The sequence below is a fragment of the Callithrix jacchus genome, chromosome 9 (genome assembly GCF_049354715.1).
Source record: "Callithrix jacchus isolate 240 chromosome 9, calJac240_pri, whole genome shotgun sequence".
Taxonomy (NCBI): Eukaryota; Metazoa; Chordata; class Mammalia; order Primates; family Cebidae; genus Callithrix; species Callithrix jacchus.
Window position 1 is genome coordinate 16509339 of NC_133510.1, and position 25309 is coordinate 16534647.

A 25309-nucleotide genomic window follows, 5' to 3' on the forward strand; every position below is an offset into this window, starting at 1 on the left:
TGAGTGTTAGGAAGGCGCCCTGCGTTTGCGGGAAGAGTACCATGGACAGCAGGGCAAGATGAGGAGGGGCTGGGAGGCCAGTTAGGAGCCTGTGAGTGGGGAGGGGCTGGGGAATTGGGAGGTGGTGGGACCTCTCGAAGATGTGCGGTACTCTTGCCAGCATTGGGTAGTCTTGTTTAAATTAAAAAAAAACAAAAACAAAAACAAAAACTTAAGCTGATAGATATTTTGTCATTATTATTTTAACTTTATTTATATATATATATTTTTGAGATGAAGTTTTGATCTTGTTGCCCAGGCTGGAGTGCAGTAGCTCGATCTCAGCTCACTGCAACCTCCACCTCCCGGGTTCAAGTGATTCTCCTGCCTCAGCCTCCCGAGTAGCTGGGATTACAGGCGCCCACCAACATGCCCGGCTAGTTTTTGTATTTTTATTAGAGATGGGGTTTTGCCATGTTGGCCAAGCTGCCTTGAACTCCTGATCTCAAGTGATCTGCCCACCTTAGCCTCCCAAAGTATTGGGATTACAGGTGTGAGCCACCACGCCCAGCCTTAACCTGATAGGTAAACAGCTATGGCTTCGTTGTTTTAATTTGGATTTCCTTGACTTGTAATGTTCCCAAGTTTTTACAACTAGGAAACCAAGTAGTGAAATTCCTAATCACAGAATGATTCAGCCAGAGCCCACTTACTCAAGAAGGACAGGCCGGTGACAGCCAGTGTCCTTGTCCGCCAGGGGTGTGAGGTCCTGTCGACTGTGTCTGGGCCATGTCTTGCCTGTGGATAGGTCTCCGATGGATGGTTAGCCCCTGGCCCTCAGTCATGCAGGTTTCTGTTCTGCAGGCAGCATGGTACCATGGGCACGCAGGGCAGTAATGTTTTCATGTAGTGATGTTGGTCAGGGAGTGGCAGTGCCGCCCTTTCCCCTGTATGCTTCGGTATCTCTGCCTTTCTTATCTTTTTTTGTGACCTTTTCTCACCGTCTTTTCTGACCCGTGTACCCACTCTCCCTATGGTGCTTAGCATAACAGTTGTGCTTTTTTTCTCCATTTGTATTTCAGTTTTCAGCTGTAGCTGGTGATCCATGGAAATGGAGCTTGCTTGCCTGCTTGCTTGCTTCCTTCCTTCCTTCCTTCCTTCCTTCCTTCCTTCCTTCCTTCCTTCCTTCCTTCCTTCCCTCCCTCCCTCCCTCCCTCCCTCCCTTCCTTTCTTTCTTTCTTTTCTTCTTTCTTTCTTTCGACAGAGTTGGTTTGCTCTTGTTGCCCAGGCTGGAGTGCAGTGGCATGATCTTGGCTCACTGTAACCTCTGCCTCCTGGGTTCAAACAATTCTCCTGCCTCAGCCTCCTGAGTAGCTAGGATTACAGGCGTGTGCCACCACACCTGGCTAATATTTGTATTTTTAGTAGAGACGGCATTTCACCGTGTTGGCTAGGCTGGTCTTGAACTCCTGGCCTCAGGTGATCTGCCCGACTTGCTTTCCCAAAGTGCTGGGATTACAGGTGTGAGCCAGTGCGCCCAGCCAGATGAAGGGGTTTCTGATGCCCATGCTTAACCCGGTGCCTGATGCTTAGCAGACGCTCCATAAGCACCTTCCCTTCCCCGAGAGTTCAGTTGCAGTTTTCACAAAACGTCAAGGAGACGTGTGGTGTAGAAACAGTAACACTGAGAATGTGGTATGTCTGGGCGGGGTACAGGTGGGCCTCTGGTTGTGCCCACTTGCCCTTGGCTGTGTGGCTGAGGGTGGGCATAGCTGTGGGTCAGGCAGGCGAGCTTTCTGGGCATGTCTGTGCATCTGCTGTGGGGGATCTGATGGACAGCAGTGGAGACGTCTTGTGGCTCCTGCCCATCCCCCTGGTCCCCATCACATGTGGGGATCTGGTTGCTCATTCTCTGATGTGGTTTATCCTGGGAGGGTGGAGGAATGAGAGTTATTCTGTAGCTTTTTCTGAAGAGGAATGTGTGATTTGAACAATGTTGGGCCCAGGATGCCCTGGATTCCTCTGTCAACGGTGGCATTAGACAGGAACTATCAGGAGCTGGAAATAGGCTGTGGGCCTCCGCCAAGAGGGCCCATTGTTTGTGGCAACCCCACACTCATCGTCCTGCTTCATCCTGGAACCATGGATGCCGCAGACAGGAAGGCACCTCCCAAAGTCATCTAGGAAGGAAGGGACCATGCTGCAGCCGTGGTGGGTGCATTACACACCCGACATTCACCCCTCTCTGACTCCAGGTGGGGTGGGGTTCCACTGGCCCAGGATGGTAGCTAGCACCTGCTTCAGTCACCTGTTCCCGTCTTTAACAGCTCTGTCTTCTGCAGGCTTCCTGTTGCATTTTAAGCCCATTCCTTGTTTCATTCTGCCCCAAATGAAACAAGAGATGAAGCCATTGTCCCCACTGCTCAGAGCCTTTGGGTGCGTGAGGGCATGGTGTTTGCCTTCTGTTTTGGAGAACCAGCGGGAGGTGGTGTCTACTGTAGACACATGAGGCAGACAGCTGAGTAGAATTTGTAACGGATAAAATGTTGGCTTGGTGTTTAGAACTGATTTTCTCTAATTTAGTAGGAAGGTATATTTCTGTTCTGAGACAACTTCATGCATTTTTTAACCAGCGTTGATTTGTTTCAGCAATCAAGTGATGAATCCATGAATTAAGAGTTCATATTATATATTGTCCATTCCAGATTTGGGGCACCGTTCTCCCTATTTTGTAGGCGAGCAACTTAAATCCAGATTCTCTGGCAGATAATGTCGCTGGATTGACGGACTCAGGAACACATTTCCACTGACGAGACGTGCACTGTCTCTTCTCACGGTACACGTAACTTTTTGGCACATCTCCATCTTGAGAGTGAATCCAGGTATATTTCCTGCAGCTGAGTAAACCTTCCTGGCCAGGTGCGGCTCCTTGCAGAAAGTAAGCAGCTCTGAGTTTCACGCCTAGAAAGTGCATATTCTCATGGGTAGTCAACCCATGTTCCGAGACTTGTGGGCCATTTCTGTCACCATGAAAGACCCAGGCCATTGTTTCTCCAAACATTGCAATTCAGCGCACACACACAGTTACACCTGCAAAAATGTTTCATGAGGTGATTCTTACCTTTACTGTGTGAGATACATTCTGGTGTTTTCTGTTTTATTTTTTAAAAATACTCTTCTGGGCTGGGCATGGAGGCTCACACTTGTAGTCCCAGCACTTCATGAGGCCAAGGCTTGAGTAACATAGTGAGACCCTGTCTCTACAAAAAATAAAATTAGCCAGACTGGTGGCTTATACCTGTAGTTTTAGCTACTCAGGAGGATCACTTGAGCCTGGGAGTAAAAGGATGTAGTCAGCTATGACTGTACCACTGCACTCCAGCCTGGGCAGCAGAGCGAGATGCTATTTCTAAAAGAAAAAAAAAAAGTCTCTCGACCCACTGGGCTGATTTTATAACCCAATAATGGGTCACAACCTGCAGTTTGAACAGCATGGGTCTAGGGCTTGCTACAGATGAAAGCAGATGGAAACAATTAACAGATTAATTTATTGGGGTCACAGTTGAATATCTGTTATAACTCAGATGCTTTATTTATTGAAATTGGATTTTCACCTTTTTTGTTTTCGTCAATGTTTCCAGAGTAAGTGCCTGTCACCCGGGAAGCTCAGATGGGCCCTTTTAACAAGGTCTTTATCACCTTAACATCGCCTTTCTAAAATAAATTTGATCTTGAGACAGAGGTCTTAGGATCTTAGGTTAACAGGATTATTTTTTGTACTAAAATCATAAGCAGAGCCCTGACTTGTGAATCCACTAAGTTATTCTATTGCTTTTGTGCACCTGCTGTGTGCCAGGCGCTTAGGTGGGGCTAGAGGTGCCGCACGGATCAGATGTAGGAGTTCAGGGCCCTGCATTTTAGGGAGGGTACTGGCAGACCAGGACAGGCAAGGAGGAGACTGCGCAGGGGTGATGGCATGACTCACAGTGGAAAGAAGGGTGCGAGGGGGATGTTTGCTTGGGGAAGAGAAGACTTGGGGCATGTGGCAGCATCTTATGTGCAAGAGGCTGGCACCTGGGAGAGGAATTAGGCCTCTGCTTTACTACTCCAGAGGGAAAGACTAATTCCATTAACCAGAATCATGATGGGGATGGTAATTAAAAGAAATATTATCTACTGTGTATGAAGTGTGGTGTGTGTCAGGCATGGAATCAGATCCTGGACATAGATCATCAACTGCGTGGTTGGACATTTATTGTACCCATAATTCAGATGAGGAAACTGAGATTCAGAGAAGGAAAGTACCTTGTCATGGGGCAGAGCTGGAATTTGAATACGATTGGACTGATTTGACCCATGTCTCCCTACCACCTCATCTACATCTCTAAGGGAGACAGTGGAGGCAGGCAGGTGGGGTCCCAGAATGGTAGCAAGAGCTGAGAAATGACAGCAAGGCTGCCTGGTGACCTCTGGCCTGGGCAGAGGGGAGGATATTGGACATAAGTAACACCTAGTGAGCTCATTTCATCCTAGGACAGCCCAGAGGGAGGTAGGCTTTATGCCCATTTTGCAGACGGGGAACTGAAGCTCATGGGGTTAAGTGACATGCCCAAAGTCACATTGTCCCTAGAAGACAGAACTGGGACTCACACCTGGGCCTTCTGACCCCAGCCCCCGTGCCCTCACCTCTGCCCTGCACTGCCTCTTACTTTCTGTGATTTGCTTCAGTCTTTCTCCAGATTCATCTTACCTGCTTCTCCCTGCTCCTTTGCTGTATCTGACAGACTGCCTGCAGTGTCCCATGGGTGCCCAAACTCAAAACCGGAACCATAGCCAGAACCCAAGCTGACTGAGAGATGTTGTGCACTTGTGTTTGTGTGTTGGAGGCCTGTGTGCCTTGGACGGGGCTTTGAGGTCTTTGGAGGGCCTATGTGTGATGTAGGATACACAGGAGTTTCTGGCAACTTGGGGCTGGTAGAGAAGGCTGCAGTCCCCTGGACCCCCAGCCCCTAATCAGCCCTCCTGTGGGGCACTGCCATCCCTTTCTGAAAGGTGGGCTGGGAGGGAGCAGATCAGTGAAGTTAATTACTCAATTAATTCACCCAGATCAGACTGGCTTTCTGCTTGGGGGATGCTCTGCTTGATGGAATGAAGAAACTGCTAATTTGCTAATTCTGGTTACTGATGGGGGTGGGGGCTTCAGGGTTTGGGAGGTATGAAGGCTGTTGCTGCACCCACCCAAGGCTCCCTGCAGCCCGCAGTCCCCTCTGATCTGATGGCCTTGTTCTTGGCTGTATGTGAGTGAGCTCTTTTCTCTTTCTATTCCTGTAACTTTCTTCCCTCTTCCTATTTTTTTTTTTCCACTAGATGCTACTAGAACAGTTGGATGGCCTGTGGTTATTCAGTAATTCACCTGCCCATTCATTCATTCATTCATTCATTCATTCATTCATTCAACAGTGCTATTGAGTAACTGGCATGTGACTAGGGTGTGGGAGATGCTAAAGGGGACCCAGCAGGAATACAACTGGCACCCCATTCTCTTGCAGCTGACAGGTCTGTCTGCAAAGAGAGACTTGCCCTTCAGGCTGTCAACGAGGCCGTGTGATCGAGGGGCAGTGAGGGGAAGAAAGTGGGAGTGAGTTGTGTGTTGGGACCACCAGGCAGGGATCTGTAACTGGGCCATCAGCCTGAGGATCCTCCATGCCAAGGGAGGGGAGGCTAATTGGAGCCTAGAATTGGGGCAGGCTGGCGGAGAGCTGAGCAAGGCCACGCAGCCCTCCCTGAGGGAAGGAGCTGAGTACAACATGGAGTGGTGGAGACAGGGTCAGGGCCGCATGGTCGGAGACAGATGCTCAAGGCAGGCCGAGCGCTGTCTCAGGGCCTGAGGCTTGGAACACTGGGGATCTGCTCTGTCGGCTTTGCTGGGGTTAGGGCAAAGGCCTAAAAGTGAACAGTCAAAGGCAGAGCCAGCCCCGTTGCTGATGACACATGCAAGTGGGAGCAACTGCAAGGCTGAGTGTCAGAGAGAGCTTCTGGAGGGGTGGGGGCCCCAGGGTGCCATAAAGAAAGGCCACTCTGGAGTGATTCCATGCTGCTTTTCCATTCCCTTTCTCTCCCACTGCATCCCTCTGCACTGGGCGCATCTGAAATTGGCTTTGGGCTGAACAGAGGGATTTAGGCATATCTGAGATCTGTCCGTTCTCAAGGTGGGGAGGGGGGATTTTGGCCAGGATTGTCTCCCCAGCTGGTGTGACTTCCAGTTCCTGACAGAAATGTGTCAGGATCACCTTGGCGATTAGCTGCAAATGTATCTTTAGGGAGATGAACGCAAGGACAGCAGTGGAGGTTTTGTACCCAGAGAGGCTCTAGTTTGGCGAGAGTTGCTAGTGGTGATGGGAGATTAGCTGCTGCTTGGTTAGTGAAAACACGAGCCAGTTGGATCCAGTCAGCAGAAAAAGCAGGGGCTCTCAGGATCTAACAGTTTAGAACCCCTCACAGAGCATTCACAGGACAGGTTATCAAGATCCTGCTCCAGATACTCTCAGTTAGGCCAGAGTGGACCCCAGAATTTGCATTTGTTACCAAATGCCCAAGGATGCTGGAGCAACTGGCTGGGGACCCAAACTTAGAGAAATAGTTTTAGAGGGAACTTGGCATTTGGGAACAAACACTGGACTAGATGTATGAAGACCTGGGTTCCAGTCTATTTGGTGATTGGCCTCAGGTGTGTGCCACTTCACCTTTGAAACATTTTTGTAAGTTAGGGTACAATGATGTCTGCTGCAGTGACTTCCCAGGGCTTTTGTGATGGTCACGCATGTGAAATCCCTTTGAACAGCATACATTTTTCTGTAAATGCAGGCTGTTGTCCTTACTTCTACAATAACCATGTAAATGTCCAGTCGAGTCTGGATTGATTGAAGCCAGGGAAGAGGGATGGGAGGGAGAAGTAGACCAAATGATCTCTGATAGCTTCTGGGATCTTCCTTCAGTAAGAAGATCAAGCCAAGCGTGGTACACACCTGTAATCCCAGCACTTTGGGAGGCCGAGGTGGGCAGATGGCTTGGCAAAATCCCATCTCTACAAAAAATATAAAAATTAGCTGGGCGTGGTGGTGCACACTTATATTCCCAGCTACTTGGGAGGCTGAAGTGAGAGGATCACTTGAGCTCAATAGGTGGAGGCTGCAGTGAGGCCCTATAAGAGGGAAGGAGGGAGGGAGGGAAGGAAGGAAGGAGGAAGGAAAGAAGGAAGGAAGGAAGCAAGGGAGGGATCAAGGGAGCGAGGGAGGGAGGAAGGGATGGAGGGAGGGAGGAAGGGAGGGAGATGGGTAGCAAGGGGAAAGGTAGCAGAGCTCCCTGATGATAGCACAGTCTGGATCTCCTTCCTCTTTCCCTGGTGCCGATGTTGCTTCAGCTGAGCAATGAGAGCCACGGAATGCTGCCGGAGCCCTGTCCTGCCCTGTATGGTTTTGCTGATGATCTGCAGCATGAGGTTGGGGATGGGAATAGCTTGCACCTGGAGTTCCTGTTCTGTGCATTCCTTCTCAAGCCAGCTCCCAGGGTCTTGGATGTCCATGGCAGAGAGGGGGTTGGAACAGGGCCTCTGTGCTGCACAACTTCAGGGGACACAGTTCATGGTGAATGCAGTGTAACTGTCCTGCTGGAGTGGTGCAGTGGCAGACTTCCTCCTGGCCAGCAGGGGGGAGGCATCCCTGCTTTGTTGCTAAGCTCCATTGGTTCCTTGGTTCTATAGGCTTTATTCTGTTGCGGTGTCCAATGAGGTCAGCAGAAATGCGGATAATAATGAGGCTGAGGATAAGAATAGTGAAGACCTCGTTATCCCTAGAGCATGCCATCATGTTTGGTTTTAGCATGCATTTGGAAGCAGTCATCATATCAGCAAGTGTTTATTGAGTGTGGCTGTGTGCCTGGCACTGTGCACAGTCACTGAGGGGAGATGGGGCACGAGAAGTGAGTCAGGGGACTCAGTGGATAAGCCATCTCAGACAGTAGGGGGTTAACTCCTTTCTTCGGCCTGTGCTTTTGATATCTCTCCCATGTTGTCGGGACCTGAAAGATGGGTGCTGTGCTTGTTATAGCTTTGCTGGAATTTCTAGGGGTTGGCAGGGTGGGGCTAGGAGTCATTTTGCTGTGGAAACTCAGGGGGTCACTTTCAGAAATGGAATCTGGGTGTGCCCAATGTAGCTCCTGACTCACCCCTGACTGGTGGATTTGAGGGTGGGCCTGGGAGTTTCCAGTCTGTGTAGAGAAAGGGTGGTGGGAAGGGGATGACCAGTCTCCCCTTTCAGAGTGCCTCAGGTCAGCGCTCCTTAGAGAGTTCGCTTCCCTACCTCCACCCCGGCTGCCAGCCTGCTGTGGCTACGTGCTGCAGCTGGGCCCGCAGAACTTAAAATAGCAGCGTGAGCTGGCTGCTGGGCATGTGGGGAGCCCGCCTGAGGCCTGATGGGGCAGCCGCCTGGGTTTGGGGCTCTGCTGGCTTTAACCACTGGGGTAGAGTGTTGTGGGGGATTTCTTCTAGGCCCAGAGCTGAAGAATAGGGAATGGATGTAGCTGGGGTTTGGGTGTGGCTGGTGCTGAGGGGAAGCAAAGGGCTTGTCCTTCCTAGACCTTTTAAGGGAATGCCTTGAACCTGACCTCAGAGCCTTCCACTGCAGAGCTCAGAGGCCTTCAGACTTGGTGTCCTCTTTGGCCTTAGGTCCGTCCCTTGGCACTTCACAGAGTTAGCCATGTAGGATCCCATTAGAGCCTAAATGAAGAGAGAAAATGAGGTACAAAGTTGGGATGGAGGGTGCGACTGTGCCAGGTCACAGATGTCGGGGCCAGGACAAGAATGCAGGTATCCTGAGTCCCAGCTGGGCAGGCACAAACCATGGAGCTCCCTCACTCCCCAGCTGCCTGCTCTTGGGAAGCCAAGATGGCACCTAGGGGTTTGGCAGAGACCTTTTCCAGGCATTCATTTATTCTTTCAAAAACACTTACACCTGCTGGTGCCAAGCTCTGTTGATCGCTTTGGGAATACAGCAGTAAGTGAAACAGAGCAGAAGAGAGATGGAGTGTGCTGGGGGAGGTACAGTTTTGAATGGGGTGGTCAGGGAAGGCCTCATGGAGAAGATGACGTTTGAGTGGAGGTTTACAGGAGCTGAGAGAAGTGGCAATGCTGAGATCTAGGAGAAGAATGTTCCAGGCAGAGAGGACAGCTAATGTAAAGGCTCTAATGTAAGAAACAGCATCGAGGACAGTGTAGCTGGAGCGGAGTGAGTGGGCCAGGAGAGTGTGTGTGTGTGTGTGTGTGTACGTGCAAATTCTTCTAAGAACTTTGTCTTTTTCTCTGAGAGAGATGAGAAGCCATTAGGTGGTTTTGCACAGAGCAGTAGCATGGTTTGACTTGAGAGACAGGATCACTGTAGTGTAAGAGATGATTTCAGTTCTGTTTTTCTTGGGGAGGTCCCAGGAGATCAGATAGAGGGCTGCCCCATCCTTTCCCTATGACTCGTCCAGCCTCTGTTTCTACTCCCCAAGCTCTGACCTGAGACTTTTACTCCTGGGGAGGAGGGGCAGGATGGTGCTGGATTTCTTGTCTCTGCCTGGAGTTTCTTTTGGAGGGAGGAAGATGGGTTTTTTACAGTGGTTTGCCGGAGGCTACTTATACTGGTTTTGAGAGCCGATTAGAAAGTAATTAGAACATGTGCCTGCTGGTAGCTTGAAATTGGCCATTGGTTGGGAGTATTTACACCATGGCATTGCCAAGCACTACAAATCAGGGCTTTTCTCCCGGAGAGCTGGCTGTTGAGCATCTACTAGCCCACCACTGGTTTGTTACCTCTATTCTACCTGTGCGGTGGTTTCAGAGGGCAGGGCCTCTGTTTTCTTTCACTTGGCAAATCACCTGTGTTCACGCCGTGTGAAGTCAGAAAGAGCATGGGGGACACTGGTGTGGGTGATGAAGGTTGGGGTTGGTGGGGCAGTGGTGTGTTTTCCGGGAGGGACAGCACTTGTCCCATGGTGTTGCAACATGGGGCATCTCTGCTTTTCCTAGCTGGGTAATCCCAAATGCACAGCATCCTTTCAGCCTGCTTCCTTCCTTCCTCTGCCTCCCTTTGTGCATGTGGCCTGGGTATGTGTATGTCTAGGAGTGGCCAGCTTCATCCATAAAAGCAGGGCCCAGCACTGGACCCAGATAGGGCCGCTTGGTGTAAGGCAAGATTGCTGATTTGGAAGTCAGGAGACATAGGTTCCAGTCCCAGCTGTCCTAACCTGCTTAGATGAGTGTTCTCTCTTTGGCCCTCCGTTCTCTCATTTATAAACTGGGACAACTTCCCTGCTTATTTTGCAGGGGTGTGGTGAGGATCAGATGTGACCATTAGTATGAGAGTCCCTTGAGAAAGCTGCAAGAGTCATAATGAACAGGCCTGTGCTGTGGTATTCAGGCACACAGGCCTCCCTCTCCTCTGTCCCCCTCCTGTTTGGATGCCATGCAAGCCCAGCAGATACCCCTTCTCCAAGAAGCCGTTCCTGATGGGCCAGACCCTCCCTGGGCAGGTCCTCGGGACAGTCCGAGGCTGAGCCCCCCACTCCCACACATGCACAGGGGCACTTCTCTTCCACCCTTTCATTTTATTGCTCTTCACCCAGAGGCAGATGGAGCGTTTGCTCCATAAAGGCTAATCCTCCTTGGGAACATCTGTAGTGGCAAATCAGGGTGGTGCACCTATAGGCGCTGGGGAACTCTGCAGGGATTGATTCATCAGTGTCGGTGTCCTTCGCTTTTATCGAGCTCCTGTGAAGTGTGATGGCTGGTGTGGTGTGTGGGGGCGAAAGGTTCTGAAGGCAAGTACCTCCTACTTGGTAAAGTAGTTTCCCAGACACTGCCTCATCTGTCCTTCATGGTCACACTTAACCCCATTTTACTGATGAGGAGACAGAAGCATACTCATATTCATTCATTCATTCATTCAGCCAGCACATGTGTCTTGCACTCAGGGAGTTGTCAGTGTCTCCCCAGGTTCCACAGTGCTGGGGTGGCCTGCTCTGTGTCAGTGTCTCCCCAGGTTCCACAGTCCTGCCAGGCTCCTGCAGCATGGCTATGTTTGCTGTGTACTCATCCTGCAGGAGGCAGACAGAGTGGCAAGGGGAATGTGCATTTGTGGAGGGATGGGGGCTGTGTCAGGGTGCTGGTCAGGCCCAGGCCTGGGCGGCAGAGGAAGGGAGGGGGCAGCATCAGTGCCTGGGGTGTGTCCCTGCCGTGTCCGGCTGGTCATGGCTTTGGGCTGGCATTTCCTCTGGCAGCAGTGTGGGGGAGGGGAAAAGCAGGTGTGCCCTGGTGCCTGGCCTGGCTGGGATGTGGAAGTGCCTCTTGGGGCTGGAGCTTGGGGCCAGAGCTTGGGGGATGAGTGACATGCAGCCACTCGGACACATCGGGCCTCACGGAGCCCAACCACATTCTCAGAACTCCAGGCCGGACATCTGAGCTCCCTGCTGGTTTCCGTAGATGGCTGGATCTGGTGGGTTACCCCAGAGAGGACACATGGTGGTGATCTATCAAGGTGAATACCTCCCAGTTAGGCTGAGGGCAGTGTTAGAGGGTGTCCGATATGTGAGCTGAGGTAAGTATGTGTGGTGAAGGTGGGGGTGAGGCTTGGTGGCTCTGTGCATTGTGGGAGGGACTCAGTTTCCCTTTAGATTTCCTGCACCACGTATGGAGCTGGGCTGGTTGCCGCAAGAGGAGCACAGGTGAGCTCTCCTGCCGGAGCTTCTAGTCTGTACAGAGAAAAAGCATTTATGCAAATAATCGTGATTCAATGCAGAGTAAAATCAGTGTCCAAAAGAGAGGACTTACAGCAAGAAGAGTGCCGCTTCATTTTGAGGGATCTTACATGGAGGATGTGACATGAGATGAACCGTGAAACATCTCCTCAAGGCAGAGCAGGATGGGGGGCCTTTGGAGGTGGAAGGCAGTGTGTGCAGGCACAGGGTTGGGCTGCACCTCGAGGGGCTGGCGTTGCTGGAGGCAGAGGGCACAGGTCTGAGATTCGTGGGGAAGGCCGAAAGAGTGCTATGTAGAAGGGCCCTAGTGACAAGCTTGAGTATTTATGTTTAAATCTCGGGATGTTTTTGAGCCGATGAGGGGCAGCATGGCACGTGCCAAGCTCTGCCTTGGGCCAGTACTAGTGGCGGCACATGGCAGGGTGGCTAAGGAGGGAGCTGGTGCAAGGAGCCTGGTCAGGAGATTGGCAGACAGGAGGCAGCCACGAGGAAGGAGCTGTGGCGGGGATGCACGTGTGTCTCTGACTCCAGGGTCACGTGTGTGCCGTCTGTGTTCTGGGTGTGTGTTGAGGAGGGTACACATCATGTGTGACTGGGTTACAACAGGAACAGACCTGGGCTGGAGCAACCTAAGAGCCTTTGAAAGCACCTGTGAGAGGTTTGGTAGCCTGGATGGCTGATTGGAAAGTGAGGGTTGTGACCATTTTCACCTCAAATACCTTGAGATGAAAAGAAATGCCTCCAGGTTTCTGAAGGGCTGGATGCCTTTAGGGGAGGCCTCCTTCAGTGGGAGGCACTTTGAATGACAGCCCCATAGCTGTGGGCCAGCCCCAGGGGGAGGGGGGCAGAGGGACAGAATGAGCGACAGCCAGTGCTCCTGCCTTTCTTTACAGAGCAGCTGATGGAGGCTCAGAGACCACAAGTGACTTAATGCATTGCGGGACTGTGAGCCATAGGACACCCATTAGGGATGCCCAAATCTGCCCTTGTCACCCATCCAGACACCTCTCACTTCATCAGCTAGAGTGGAACATACACAGGCTCCCTCCCCTGGGGGCTGCAGAGCAGTGTGGAATCTGGGGCGCTGGTTCTTCTCCATCTTCTTCACTTTAGAGCATCCCCAAGTGCTGCTCACACACAGCCTTTTTCCACGTCGGCTCTAGTACCAGCCCTGTAGAGGGAGAGTGGGCCGAGGGAGGCAGCAGGCAGCAGCTCCTGAAATCAGCAGAAGGGCCCCAGCTGCACAGTCAGGCTGGATGTGAGGTTACAGAGCGCCGTCCCAGCTGGCAAGTCAGCACCCTCCATGGAGTGGTTTAGGAATATTGGATTTGCTGGGTCAGTACATTTCCACTGGTGCATGGCAATAAGTCGCAGGCTTCATCACGCTTCCCTGTGCCCGGCCGTCTGCCTTATCTCATCCTCCCCGCAGCCACCTGCCTTCCATGATAAGTACTAATAACAAATGCTTTCTTTCTCCTGTTTCCCAGGATCAGTGGGCTCAGTGTGTGCACATGTGTATGTGCAGGTACATCTGTCTGTCCAGCATAGTGCTTCGCATTCCAGGCCCTTTTGAGGGTCTGACAAGAATGCTGATTGGCCTGAGGATGAAAAATGGGCTGCTTTGGAACGTCCCTGGAAAACAATGCCTGACACCCCAAGTGGGTGGCTCTTTGTCCAGGCAGACCATCAGCCCCGTTCTTCTAGGGCCCAGTGTCTGCTGCCTGCTTTTACCTGGTAAACCTTCTCCAAGAGGAGATGACTGTCCTGCAGGAGTGGCTGCTCTTATTCTTTTTGTAAAGCTTCCTCTGCTCCAAGTGAAGGCTGATTTTTCCAAAGAGCTGCTTTCCCCTTAAGATGCACACCAAAGTTCTTCCTGTTGCTACTTCTGCGTTCAGTAGTGACTTCAGAGCACCAGCGTGCTAAACAAATGCCAAGTGCTTGGAAGACAAAGAGGAGGGACACAGTCCTTGTGTTCAAGGAGCTCACATATTGGGGGTGGGGGAAGATCAGAGAACAGGTGGCATCATGGCGGGATGAACTGTGTGTTACTGGTGTACCAAGGAGGCTTCCTGGAGGTGACAGCACCCTGATGCCAACTGGACTGTGGATGTTAGCCATTCGGAGTGATGGGGAAAAGGGGTTTCAGGAGGAGGGGGCAGCTAGTACAAAGGCCAGGGGATGAGGGGGAGTTTGATGTGGGTTCATTTTAGTGGGAGTGTAGGCTGAGAAAGGTATGAGATGGAGTTGCTGAGAGGAGTGGGATGGGGAAGTGCCTGTGCACATTTTAACCTGGCATCCAGGTCATCTGTACTCCGGCCCACCCTCCTTTCAGGCTCCCTTTCTGCAAAGCTTCATTACAGAGGGGTGGGTGGGTGCCTCCCAAATGTCCTGGGCCCTCTGCTGTGCCCTGGCTCTGCTCAGCCGCCACCTTGCCTAGGTGCTCTTCCCCTTCCCCTCTGCCTGTCCAGTCCCATTTCATGGGGTGCGAATTTCAGGGCTCCAAGCAACCTTGGAGAAACAACTAGTCCAGCCTGCTTGTTTTGTAGTTGAGGAACCAGAGGTTGAACAACTAGAGGCCACACAGGTCGTCAGTGTCCTCAGGCTTTGTTCCTTAGGTGGCGCGAGGTGATGAGACAGCTGGAAAGCCCGGAAGCCCTCCCTGCCCGCCCTGCCTGCCGGGTGCATGCCCTCCCTTGAGCTCCTCTGCATGTGTTCATCAGGTGTTGATTGGACCCCTACTGTAGGTCAGGAATAGTCGTGGGTACTGAGTGTAAAGCAGTGAGAAAGATAGATGCAGTCTCCGCCTCTCTGGGGTTCATGGTCTAGCAGGAGAATCAGACAGTAAAACTCTCACCCTAAGAAACATGGACTTTCCAATGGTGGTGACTGCTATGAGAAAAAACACGGCAAATGGTGGCGTAAGGAAGTATATCGAAAGAAGCGGGGGGCGGTTGACAGTGGGGGGCAGCCAGACAACCAGAATAGACCTTCCTCAATAATTCACAAGAGCTCAGGGGTGAGTAGAGTGAAACCAGGCAGTGGACTGGGGAAGAGCATCCAGGTAGAGGGAACAGCATGGGCGGAAGCTCTGAGGAGAGCAGAACGTTGAGAGTTCATGGCTATGGCTATAATGGGTGAGCTGAGAATGTTGGAAAGGGGCTGGAGAGAAAGATCCGTTGTGCTGGCCCTTCAAGGCTGCTCTAAGGATTTGGACTGTACTAGAAAATTGGAATAGCAAATACGCGCACACACACGGTTATAATCCAAGTAAGATGGGAAGCCATTGATAGGTTACAGTGGAGAGGCACATGAGTGGGAAGATTGCATTGGCTGCTTTAGGTGAATGGCTGGGTGCAGGAGGGAATGGGGGGCTGTGGGGGCTGCCACAGAACCCCAGGTGAGCCATGAAGCAGGGCTGGATGAGGGTGGGGCCGGGGAGGATGCCAGGTGGAGGGAGGCTCTGTGGCTTGGACTCGTGTTTGCTTGCAGGTGGGAGCAAGTGACAGCCAGGAGCCAAGGATGTGTCTGGGGCTTCTGGTGTAAGCAGTGGGGTGCTGAACCTGAACTTCAGCTGTGTGCTGAGAAGGGGCGGAGCGTGCCAGGGAGCACGTCTGGGGCAAGGTCAGTCCCTCCTGGAGCTGTCTGTGAGACGGCCAGGGAGACGACAGGTCAGGACCAGGCGTGCGTTTTGGTGTGTCACCAGCATGCAGATGGCCCTGGAATGGAGGAGATGATCAAATAGAGGAAAGTTGGGCAGAAGAGAAGAGGGCTCAGAACTGAGGGCTCCCTGAGGAGGAGAAGGAGCAGCCAGCACTTACCCTTAGAATTTCAGACACACCACATTAGGTATTGATGGTGTTTCTTTCTCTGTTCAGCTGCACTGTAGCTAGACAGGAACTGGGTCCATGTTGACTGTAATAAGTATTGTTAGGAATGATAACAGTGCCTCCATCCACTGGACAGCTTCTAGGTTCCTTTGTAACCTTTGATCCCTGTTTTTATACATAGTGCTTGGGAAGGTGCATATTATTTTCATTTTCTAGCTGAAGAAATGGAGATATGGAGCAGTTAAGTGGTCATTCTAGGTCATCTAGCAGTTGGGTAACTCACTGTAGGTGGGATTTGGACACAGATGTATCTAGTCCCAAGGCCTGTGGTGTCCCCTTTTGTTATTTTACTAGAGTTTTGTTCTCTGGTTGAGCCAGATGGTTGTATGGACAGGGGTCATGGAAGGCCTCTGAGCCTGGCTGACCCACAGTCACCAGGGTATGTGGTGGGAGCTGATTTTGGGAACAATGGGAGGGAGGCTGGCTCTGTGACAGGACTGTGACACCTCCTGCCTGGCTCCTCATGGTCCAGAAGCCACATTTTCAGTACTCCTGGCTGGGGCAGCATTGCTGTAGCTGGTCTACAGCTGTGCTCGCTTCCTCAGAGCTAAGCTAACTGATCTCTCCGAAGGCCCCGTAGTAGTGAACCATGTGCCCACCTGTCATGGGTGGAGTGCACACCCAGCCAAGGGCCTCTACATAGCCGTGTTTTCTGGTAGCCAGGAGTGGCCTCTGACGAGGGCAGACCACAGCCGGGGGGCAGCTTTGCTCTTGGGCTTTGAGAGGTGACATGCAACACTAGGGAATTTCTAAGAGTTCACCAGAGACCCAGGGCTGGGGCAGCGGTGCTCCTGAGCACCTCCAAGAGGCTCAGCCCACTCCCACTGGGCAGAGGTCGAGGGGCTGCCCCATCCCCTGCCTTGTTTCTGTCTCAGTCTTGTCTTTCTTCTACCTCAGACCTTTCCCTCTCTTCCTCTGCAGTGGCTCTATGGATCCATACATTTGTTTATCTGTCCGTCTGTCGGTCTGTGAAATAGCTGACCACATGGCATTTGCACTCTTACCTGTAGCTGGGTGTTTCAGCTCATCTGGTTCAGATGCCCTTTGATAGTCTGCTTTCCAGGAACAATTCTATAGATTTCTGGCTTGGGTCCCATCCTTCGGTTAATGAACTCAGGGCTGTCAGGCTGTCCTTGAGGAGAGCTGAAGACTTAGGGATCTGGTCTTCCTTTCCCCTCTGTCCTCCAGCACTTTCCAAGTACCTGCTGTGGGGTGGTCACTGACAGGCACTGGAGGATGGTGTGAAATGACCTAGACACAGCCTCTGCCTTCGTTTAGAAGCCCAGTGACCAGAGCAGAGGCAGGCGGGCAAACTGTAGTTGCAGTCTGAACAAAGGGCCGAGAAGGAGGGAGGAGCAGACCTTTCTCCAGAGAGGGAGGTACCCTGGCAACCCTTTGTGTCCCACTGTCTGTGAACTTTCCCACTGAAGCCAAACCCTGCTTGATTTTTTTTCTTTTATTTTCTTTTTTGAGATAGGGTCTCACTCTGTCACTCAAAGTGTGGTGGCACAATCTTGGCTCACTGCAGCCTCGACCTCCCGGGCTCAAGTGATCCTCCTGCCTCAGCCTCCCGAGTAGCTGGGGCTACTGGTGCATGCCACCACACCCAGCTAGTTTTTGTATTTTTTGTAGAGATAGGGTCTCACTATATGGCCCAGGTTTGTCTCGAACTCCTAGGACGAAGCAATTTACCTGCCTTGGCCTCCCAAAGTGTTGGGATTACAGGTATGAGCAACCATACTTGGCCTTTCTTTTCTTTTCTTTACTGGTCTCAGAAACTTAAAAAAAAAAAAAGAAAAGATTAAAAACAAGTAACAGTAGCATTCCTTCTTTTCTACTCCAACCCTTTTTCGCCATCATTGCTACCGTCCTTCCTGTATCGTGGCCAAGTACGTTAACACCTGATCTCCTAGCTGTTTAATTTCCATGGCAGAGGAGAGCCCCTGTCCCTGCACTGTCCCCAGCGTCATGTAGGCCCCCTGCTAGGGACCTCTCCATTGTTCTCTTTTGGCACGGTTGCTAAATGGTTTGCTCAGCAACGAAAGCATTTTCTGTACAGCTGAAGAAGATCCCAAATTTGGAATTTAAAAATTGGGGCGAGGTGAGCAGCTCTCTCTTTTAAAATGGGGCCTGTCTCACATGCTCTTTTGGGTGGCAGGCGCCACTTTGTGTCCAACCCAAACTCTAGCTTTGTGGGATGCTGCCTTGTTTAAGGCTTAAAGGCACAGGGTGCCTCATAAGCTGCACCTTGTGTCAAATGTGGGAATATTCAGCATGGGCCAGAAGGGGGCTCTGGGCTGGCCCATTGGCTCTGATTGTGTGTGGGTGAGGGAGAGACCAAAGACTAAGCCCCATCTCACGCTGCCAGCCTGAGGAATTCAGAGAGGCACAGAGAGCTTGGCATTTACTCCAAAGCGCACATCTCCCCAGTTGCCAGCCAGCAGAGATGTGGCATGTTGATTTCCTGTATTCACTTTTCTTCTTCCCCTCTGAGAATGCTGTACTTGCTTCGCTTTTCTTGTTAAAAAAGAAAAAAAAAAAAGGAAAGTGAAGTCAGGCTGCCTTGTTCACATCATCAGAGCCCCTGAAGGGCAGCCTGCACCTGCCAGCTTGCCCCAAACCTAAGGAGTTGAGGCAGCCATCGCCACTGGCCTTCTCACCTCTCGCCTTTCCTCCATCCTGATGCCAGTGCCAGGCCCAGCCTCCTAGGGCACCGGTTAATCATGGGCCACACTGTCTGGGACACTGCAGGATGCAGCCCAGACTTTTCATGAGCCATTCAAGGCTTCACAGGGTAGCTCACTTTGACCTCCAAGAACCTTCTCCTGCTTCAGTCAGGCCTGTCTCCACGTTGCCTCCGAAAGGTACCACACTCACATCTTCCTAGGGAGACTGCCTACTTCAGGGAGCCCTTCTGCAAGGGGAGGCCAAGGGCAGCTTGGTGCTCATCCTGCCATGGTCTGTGCTCTGTGCATCACTCTGCTTTCGGCTTCTCTAGCTGCAGTCGTGAGTGGGGGTAGCAGGTGGGTTGCTTCAGCTAGATCCCAAGCTCCTTGAGATCTATGCTTTGTCTCACTCAGCTTTGTGTCTTCTGTGGGTCCTTGTTCTGCATCCTCCCATCTTGAACAAGCCAGCACCAATGGATGGTTTGCTCTTGGCGAGAGAGGGAGGAGGAGGGATGTGTTCCTAGAGCTGCCTTCCTGGGGCTGCTTTACCACCTTCATCCTAAGAGAGGACTAGATTATGCTGCCTCTCCCCGCACCAGCTTCCTTCTTCCAGCCCTATGTCAGGTAACTCAAGGACATCTGGGTGATGGCTCGCCTTTCTCATTAGCAGTCCAGGGGCACTGCCCCTTACTCAGGGTCCTTTTATCTAATGACCTCACACCAGGACATGGCATTTCACGTTCCTCATTGTGCTTTAAAAGTCTGTTAGCCTGGAAGATTCTCAAGGGCAGAAACTATGTTTAGAGTCCAAGAGAGTGTGGAGCATGGGATGTGAAATCAGTTTTCTTTTCTGTAAAATTAGGGGGGTGGTTAATAGCCTATACCTATCTTATAGGGTTGTCATGAAGAGTGAGTGAGTGACTTTGTGGGAAGCTTGGTCCCTGGGGGATAGAAGGACTTATACATCAAAGTTGCTTTTATGATTCTGATGACTAAGTTGGGTGCCCTGATAGGACTTCACTGCAGCTTTGCTCAGGGACTGACAGGTGTGACTTCAGTGCCCTTTTGACAAGTGTGACCAGAGGGAGCAGAAAAGCTTCATTCAGCCTCCTCTTCCTCTCTTACCTGCCTGTTGTTTCCCCCCTACCTGCTGGGGATTCCTCCCCCCCCCCCCCCCGCCACCAACTCCAAGACCCTCGAACTTCTGAGGAAGTGGCCTAGTGGCACAAATTCATTTATAATCAGAATTGAAGGTGGACAGATCCAGGGACAATGAGGAAACTATTCTGCCTGGACAGGGTGTGAGCTGAGGAGAAGAGATGTAAAAGGGTTAGGAAGTAGAGGGGGCCAGCCTGGGAGGGCCGTCCATGACACCAGGTCCCCACCTGAGTCTGGTAAGATCAGCCCCTCTGATTTGTTCAGTCTCACGTCCTCAGACTTTTCTCACATCCACCAGCTCACTTTATGCTTGTAGCACCTCCAGGGGGTAGGCTCTTTTAATCCCCATGTTAAAGAAGAGGAAATGGGAGCTCAGAAAGGCAAACTGCCTTGCTCTTGATCACACAGCTAAAAAGGGTTCCAAGTGAAAAACAGGTCTCTTGACTCCCAGTCCAGCTGGTAAATGATCTATCCCTGCATCAAAGAAGTAATATTGTGAGCCATCGGCCCCGCAGGAGTGGCCAGGTGAGGCTGCAGAGGACAAAAGGCATTAGCCATGCCAGTCAGGCGGCCCTGGTGCTACTTACATCAGGAGGCGACTAGACATCTGCCCCTTCATCTGCAGACTGCATCGGTGGGACTGCTGTGCCAAACCCAGAGAGAGTAGCTGCTGGTGGCCATAATACACACTAGGTTTTATTGCTGGGCTCCCCATCTGAATTGGGAAGGGGCTCTGCAGGTTCCTTTCAAGTAGGGGAGCTGTACTCAGAATGGGAGAGCTCTCAGCTCTAGGAGGCGAGCCTGCCGGGGAGCCAGTGAGGCTGCAGGCTCACTAGCACAGGTCACCACCAGCATAGGTCATCACAACAGCTCTGTGATGAGGGTCTGGAAGTCCCACTGGCTGGAATTAATGTTCCCCTCACACTATGGCCATGCCTGTTGTGGTAGCTGTGTCTGCCCATCTGTGCTGCCTTGGTGATTAATGCTCTCCTGTCTTCCTAACTGGATTGTGGCTGCCTGAAGGGCAGGGAGCCCCACTTCTCCTATCTGTTTCTTCAAGGGCCTGGCCCAGGGCTTAGCACATAGCTCTAGCTGTGACATAAATGCCTGCTGGGATCCAGAGAGGACTTTTCACACCCACGGCCCCAGGTAGGGCATGAGTTCTTCCATCCAGTCATCCCTGTTGAGCGCCCCCCAGAGGCCAAGCCCAGTGTTAAGGGCTGGAGTTACAGAATCTGGAAAAATGTGGCTCCTGCCCTCCGGAGCTCTCAGCACTCTCTTCCTGAGCGACTGGAAGGGTAGCAGAAAAGGGAGGTGGGCTTCCCACCCGCAAGTCTTCTAATCATCATTTGCAAAGTGTGGTGCTCTGGTCGGCAATGCAGACATCTGCACCAGCCCAAGGGAGGCCGCCCAGTTTCAGGGTTCTACGGTAGGATGTTCCCAAGACCCGAGCGAAAGCATTCCTCCCGCTGTTTCTTTGACCTTAAGGGGAGAGCACCCAGACAGTGGCCAGGGGCACCCCTACATCACTGTTGGAACAGGCCGGGTGAGGAAGGGCAAGGCAGGACCCCGCTTTGTCCACCTGCCTCTGTCAGCCTGGCCCGGGTTCCAGCCGATGCAGCGTCCCAACCAAGAACGCGGGGGCAGGGGTTCGCGCAGCTGCAGGAGCCTGGCCGAGCCTCGAGTGTGCGCGCCCGTGCGTGCGCGCCGAGGGGGCGGGGAGGGCGGCGCGCACCCTGCTAAGGCCCCCAGCGCTTTCCGATACCTCGCGCCTCTCCTGCGGTCCCTTCTCCCTGTGCACCCTAGCCGGACCCACGTGTGTAAAGGCATGGGGTGTGTGTGTGAGTGAGTGTGTGTAGGTCTATCTGGGAGGCCGCATGCCCTGGCCGGACAGGCTCCCACGTGCTTAGGGGGCGGCGGCCAGCTCGACAGTGGCAGCGCTTCTGTCCCGCTCCAGTCTTTCTCCCCAGACCTTTTCTCTGGCTTGCTCTGGCCTTGGGTACCTTCAGCCATCCTCCTCCTCTCGCCGTTCCCTTGCTCGGGTAAAAGAGACCAGCGCTTTCCGTTGAAGGTTCTGGTTCACCCCCCAGCTGCAGAGCCCTTGACATTTAGCGAGGGCTCCGGGGCACTTGTTTAGGCACATAGCAGAACGCTAATCCCATTAAAGATAGTGTGTCATTGGGGAGGGGGTGGCTCCCCAGCGGGGCCGGAAAGGCCTCGCGCCCATTGGTCGAATGCAAAGCAGGGGGCGGGGCCGAGGGCCCGGGGAGGGGGCTCCAGGCAATTTCAGAGTCGAGTGTCGGGGCCGGGCCGGGATTTCGCAGGGAAAGCCCAGCGGTTGCAGCTGCGGCGGATCCCTCCGCACTGCCTGCCGTGCTCCGGGGCAGCCCAAGGCCGGTGGCAGCTCCGCCAAGTCGCAGAACGAGAGGAGGCGGAGCGCCGGCCAAGTGGTGGGGGCTCAGTGCTGTGGCTGGGCTGGGCTGGGAGAGGTGTGCCTGGGTGCCTGGATCCCGGTGCCCTTCTGCCTCGTGTGGAACGCCCGGAGGCGAGCTGACGCACTGGACAGAGAAATCAAATTGCAGCCTCCCCAAACACGCCGAGTTACGAGGGCGAGCCGGTTCCCGGGGATCGTTCGCTAGCGCGCAGAGAGCCGCGCCGCGCCGCAGAGCCCTCCTGGGCCAGCCGGCCAGGAGCGGGGCGCCGTCTGAGGCAGCGGCCCCTGGGCGCGGGGTTCGGCAGTGAGTGCGCCCCGGTGCAGAGAGGGGGCGTGCAAGGCTCCGCCGGCCCGCCTGCAGCCCGCGCCCGACTTGGGCGCCCCCTCCGTCCCATTCTGGGAGCGATGCCCCCCGCCCCTCGCGCCCCCCGGGAACGCCGCGAGCATGGAGAAGTCGAGTAGCGAGGATTCTTCGATCCACCGGAGTCCATCTTTGGACAGCAAGGACTCGGACTTTGCCAAGCCGTCCACCTCCGGCCGCCCATTCGGACGCGGCTTCACGGCCGGCGCCTTCTACGGCACGGCGGGCTCCCGGGGCCAGAGCCGCGCCGAGGCCGGCGTTAAGACTGACAAGTACAATGCACCCAAAGGCAGCAAGTATGTGGTGTTTTACCTGGACCTGTCCTTTGTGTTCCTCCTAGAATTTAAGAAGTGCAACATGGCCAGGGGCTGCCTCTGCTGCTTGAAGTACATGATGTTCCTCTTCAATTTGATATTCTGGGTAAGTCCTTCCATTTCTCTCTCCCTTTGCCTTCTTCCCCCTCCTCTTTGCTTACCGTAGCGCGAAAACCCTCTCCCTCCTCGGTGCTGCATTGCTCTGCTCTCTGCACAGTGGTAAGTGTGCTTTTTAAAAAATTGCCCCCGCCCCCCTTTCATGCACCTTTCTCTTCCTTTCTCCCTCTCTTTGGTGGCTGAATGGGGGCTCCGGCTTGCCTGTCTTCCAGGAGAGATTTGCTCGACTCCTAGGAGGCTTGCAAAGTTTGGCACCACCTCCTTCCCCTACAAGAAAACCCGTGCTGGAAGTGCCTCCCACTGGGCAGCCTGCAGTAATGGCTGTGGGTCAGATTTTTTAACAGCTGGGAGACTGAGTTGGAAGTAGGCACAGTGAGAATGTCTTTCTGAGTTTCTTCTTGTATTCCTCCTGAATGCGCAAAGAATACAATCTGCAGCATTTTATGGGAGTGGGTTGGAGGGGGGCGGGGTATAGCAGCCACATCGTCTCACTCCTTTCAGTGAATCCCAGGAAAACGAGGAGAAGCCCCTGTCCCAAGCCGATGGACCTGTTTGCTAGCCCTCAGATATGCCTCCGGCTTGGGGTCTGGGTGGGAAAGGAGGGGGCATGCTGCTATCGGGTGGCTGCCTGCTGCTTTTGAGGGACTGCAGTGGACTGGGCAGGGAGCTGGCCAGCCACGTGCTCCCAGGTTCTGGGAGCCCCAGTGACCGGAAGGGACAAAGGGAGATAAGCAGGGTGCCCCTGTCCTTGGTGAGAGGCACTTTTCTGGAGAAGGTATGAATGGGTAGGGCAGCTGGGAATTGTTCTCTGTCCTCCGTGTGACTCTGGAGGCTGTGCGCACATACCTGCATGTGCATAAGAAATACTAGTTAGGAAAATTTGAAAACTTCCTAAATTCATCTTGAATTGTTCCTTTATCCCAACTGCCATCTCTGCCTTTCTTCACCCAAGTCCTGACATAGCACAGATGTTTGACTCTGCCCCAGACTCTGTCCTGCCCACTGGAGGCTGTCAGCTGCCAGCGGTCCAGGAGCAGCATTGGGGGCAGGAGAAAGTCATTCAGAGTGAAGTTGGGAAGAAACAGTCGTGCTGAAGAGGCGTTCAGCTTTTGTGTGGAGTGGTCCACATGAGCTGAAAAACTTTTTAGAGTGGGGGTGTGCTTGGAGGGGGTAACTGTCCCCATAGGGCTGGGAGGAAAGAAGACTGGGCTCTAGTCTTGGTTCTGCATTAGCTTCTTGTGTGACCTTGGGCCAATCACTTGGTCCTGGAAGTACTGGCCTTCCTTTCCAGTCCAACAGGGCTGTCATGATGATCTCCCTCACTGTCCTCACCTCACTAGTTACATGCCATCTGGGGTGTGGGGCAGCCATCCTCATCTTCTCTCTTGGGGAGAGAAGTCCCCTCCCGCACCTGGGGCTTGGGTTTCTTTTCCAAGGAGACTCGTCTGAGATGACTTGAGTTGGATTCCCCCAGTTGTCACTATGGGCTGGGCCCTCCAGCCACCCCATTAGGCTGTAACCTGTCATATGCCTAGAGTTTTATGGAAGCTGGGGCAGATAGTCTCATTTCTTTTTCTGGTGGTGAGCACCCCTGGAATGTCTCTGGGTGCCTTGTGGGCAAGTGCCTCCCGGTCCTGTGACCCATCTGCCAGCATCTGTCAGCCAAGTACTGGTGTGTGCCTCTCCGATGCCTTTGGACTCACACGAATCTGTCCTTTTCATTGTTCACAGCTGCTTCTGTCTCTGCTCTTTTTTGTAGTCTCAACTTAACCTTTCTGTTTCACCCCATCCTGCCTATATTAAGCCTTATTAGGAAGACCCTGGGGCCTGTAACCTCACTCAGCGGCTCTCTCTCCTCCCCACCCCCACCCTGCCACCTGCTGGCTGGAGTTGGTATAACTGCCTGAGGTGCCTTTCTTCTCCAGGATGAGCCCAATGTGGTTTGGGGACCTCCTTATGAGCTAGTACAGTGATCGGTACCCTGCACATAGTAGGCCCTCGTTATATGTTTGTGAGTGAATGCATGAAGGGCCAGAGCTGTAAATCCATGTGTTGTTATGTGGTGGTGATTCCCGAGTTCCACTTGATGGGGAAGAGAAGTTAGATCTCACACTTGCCTCTGATAAAGGCTCTCCTAGCACCGCAGCTATGGAATGACAAGCGATTCTTCCCATCTACCCTTAAAAGCTTGGCAGAGGTTAATGAGCTCGTTGGTGAAATATTTTTTCCTTATGGTTGATAGTGAGAGAACTTGCTGTCTCTTCCTAATTAGAAGGTACAGATTACACTTTCTTACCAGGCAAGGAGTTGTTCTCGCCTGCGTTCAGACTTTTCTGATTACTTAATATTTTCAGAATTCCCATGACATGCCATCAGCTGGAAAAAATAGAATCTCAAAGATCCACTTCTTATATGCCAGTAGCAAATGAGATGATGAAATAAGACATAGACCTTAGGTAAGATGGGGAATTTAGCAGAAGAGAAGTGCATGCTTATGTGTAAGCGTGTTTGCCACGATGTTTTTTGGGAGGCGGAGGAGCAGGTGCAGCAGAGTGTCAGCCAGGATTTGGGGGTGGTAGGCATTGTGCTCCACTCAGATGAAG

General features: G+C 52.7%; 1 protein-coding gene across 6 annotated transcripts in view; it reads left to right on the forward strand.

The window, feature by feature from the left end:
• TSPAN9 (tetraspanin 9) overlaps positions 1–25309 on the forward strand; it is a 205024-nt gene that overhangs the window by 98465 nt on the left and 81250 nt on the right. For 3 of the 6 annotated variants that reach the window (XM_078338463.1, XM_009003420.5, XM_009003421.5), the window contains one exon: positions 22616–22695. In XM_078338463.1, the coding sequence (XP_078194589.1) occupies positions 22633–22695 (63 nt within the window). In that variant the 5' untranslated portion in view covers positions 22616–22632. Of the gene's footprint in view, positions 1–21191; positions 21297–21438; positions 21523–21792; positions 22696–25309 lie in introns of those variants that run through there. The other 3 variants (XM_035255476.2, XM_078338464.1, XM_002752224.7) reach the window with 3 other exon arrangements.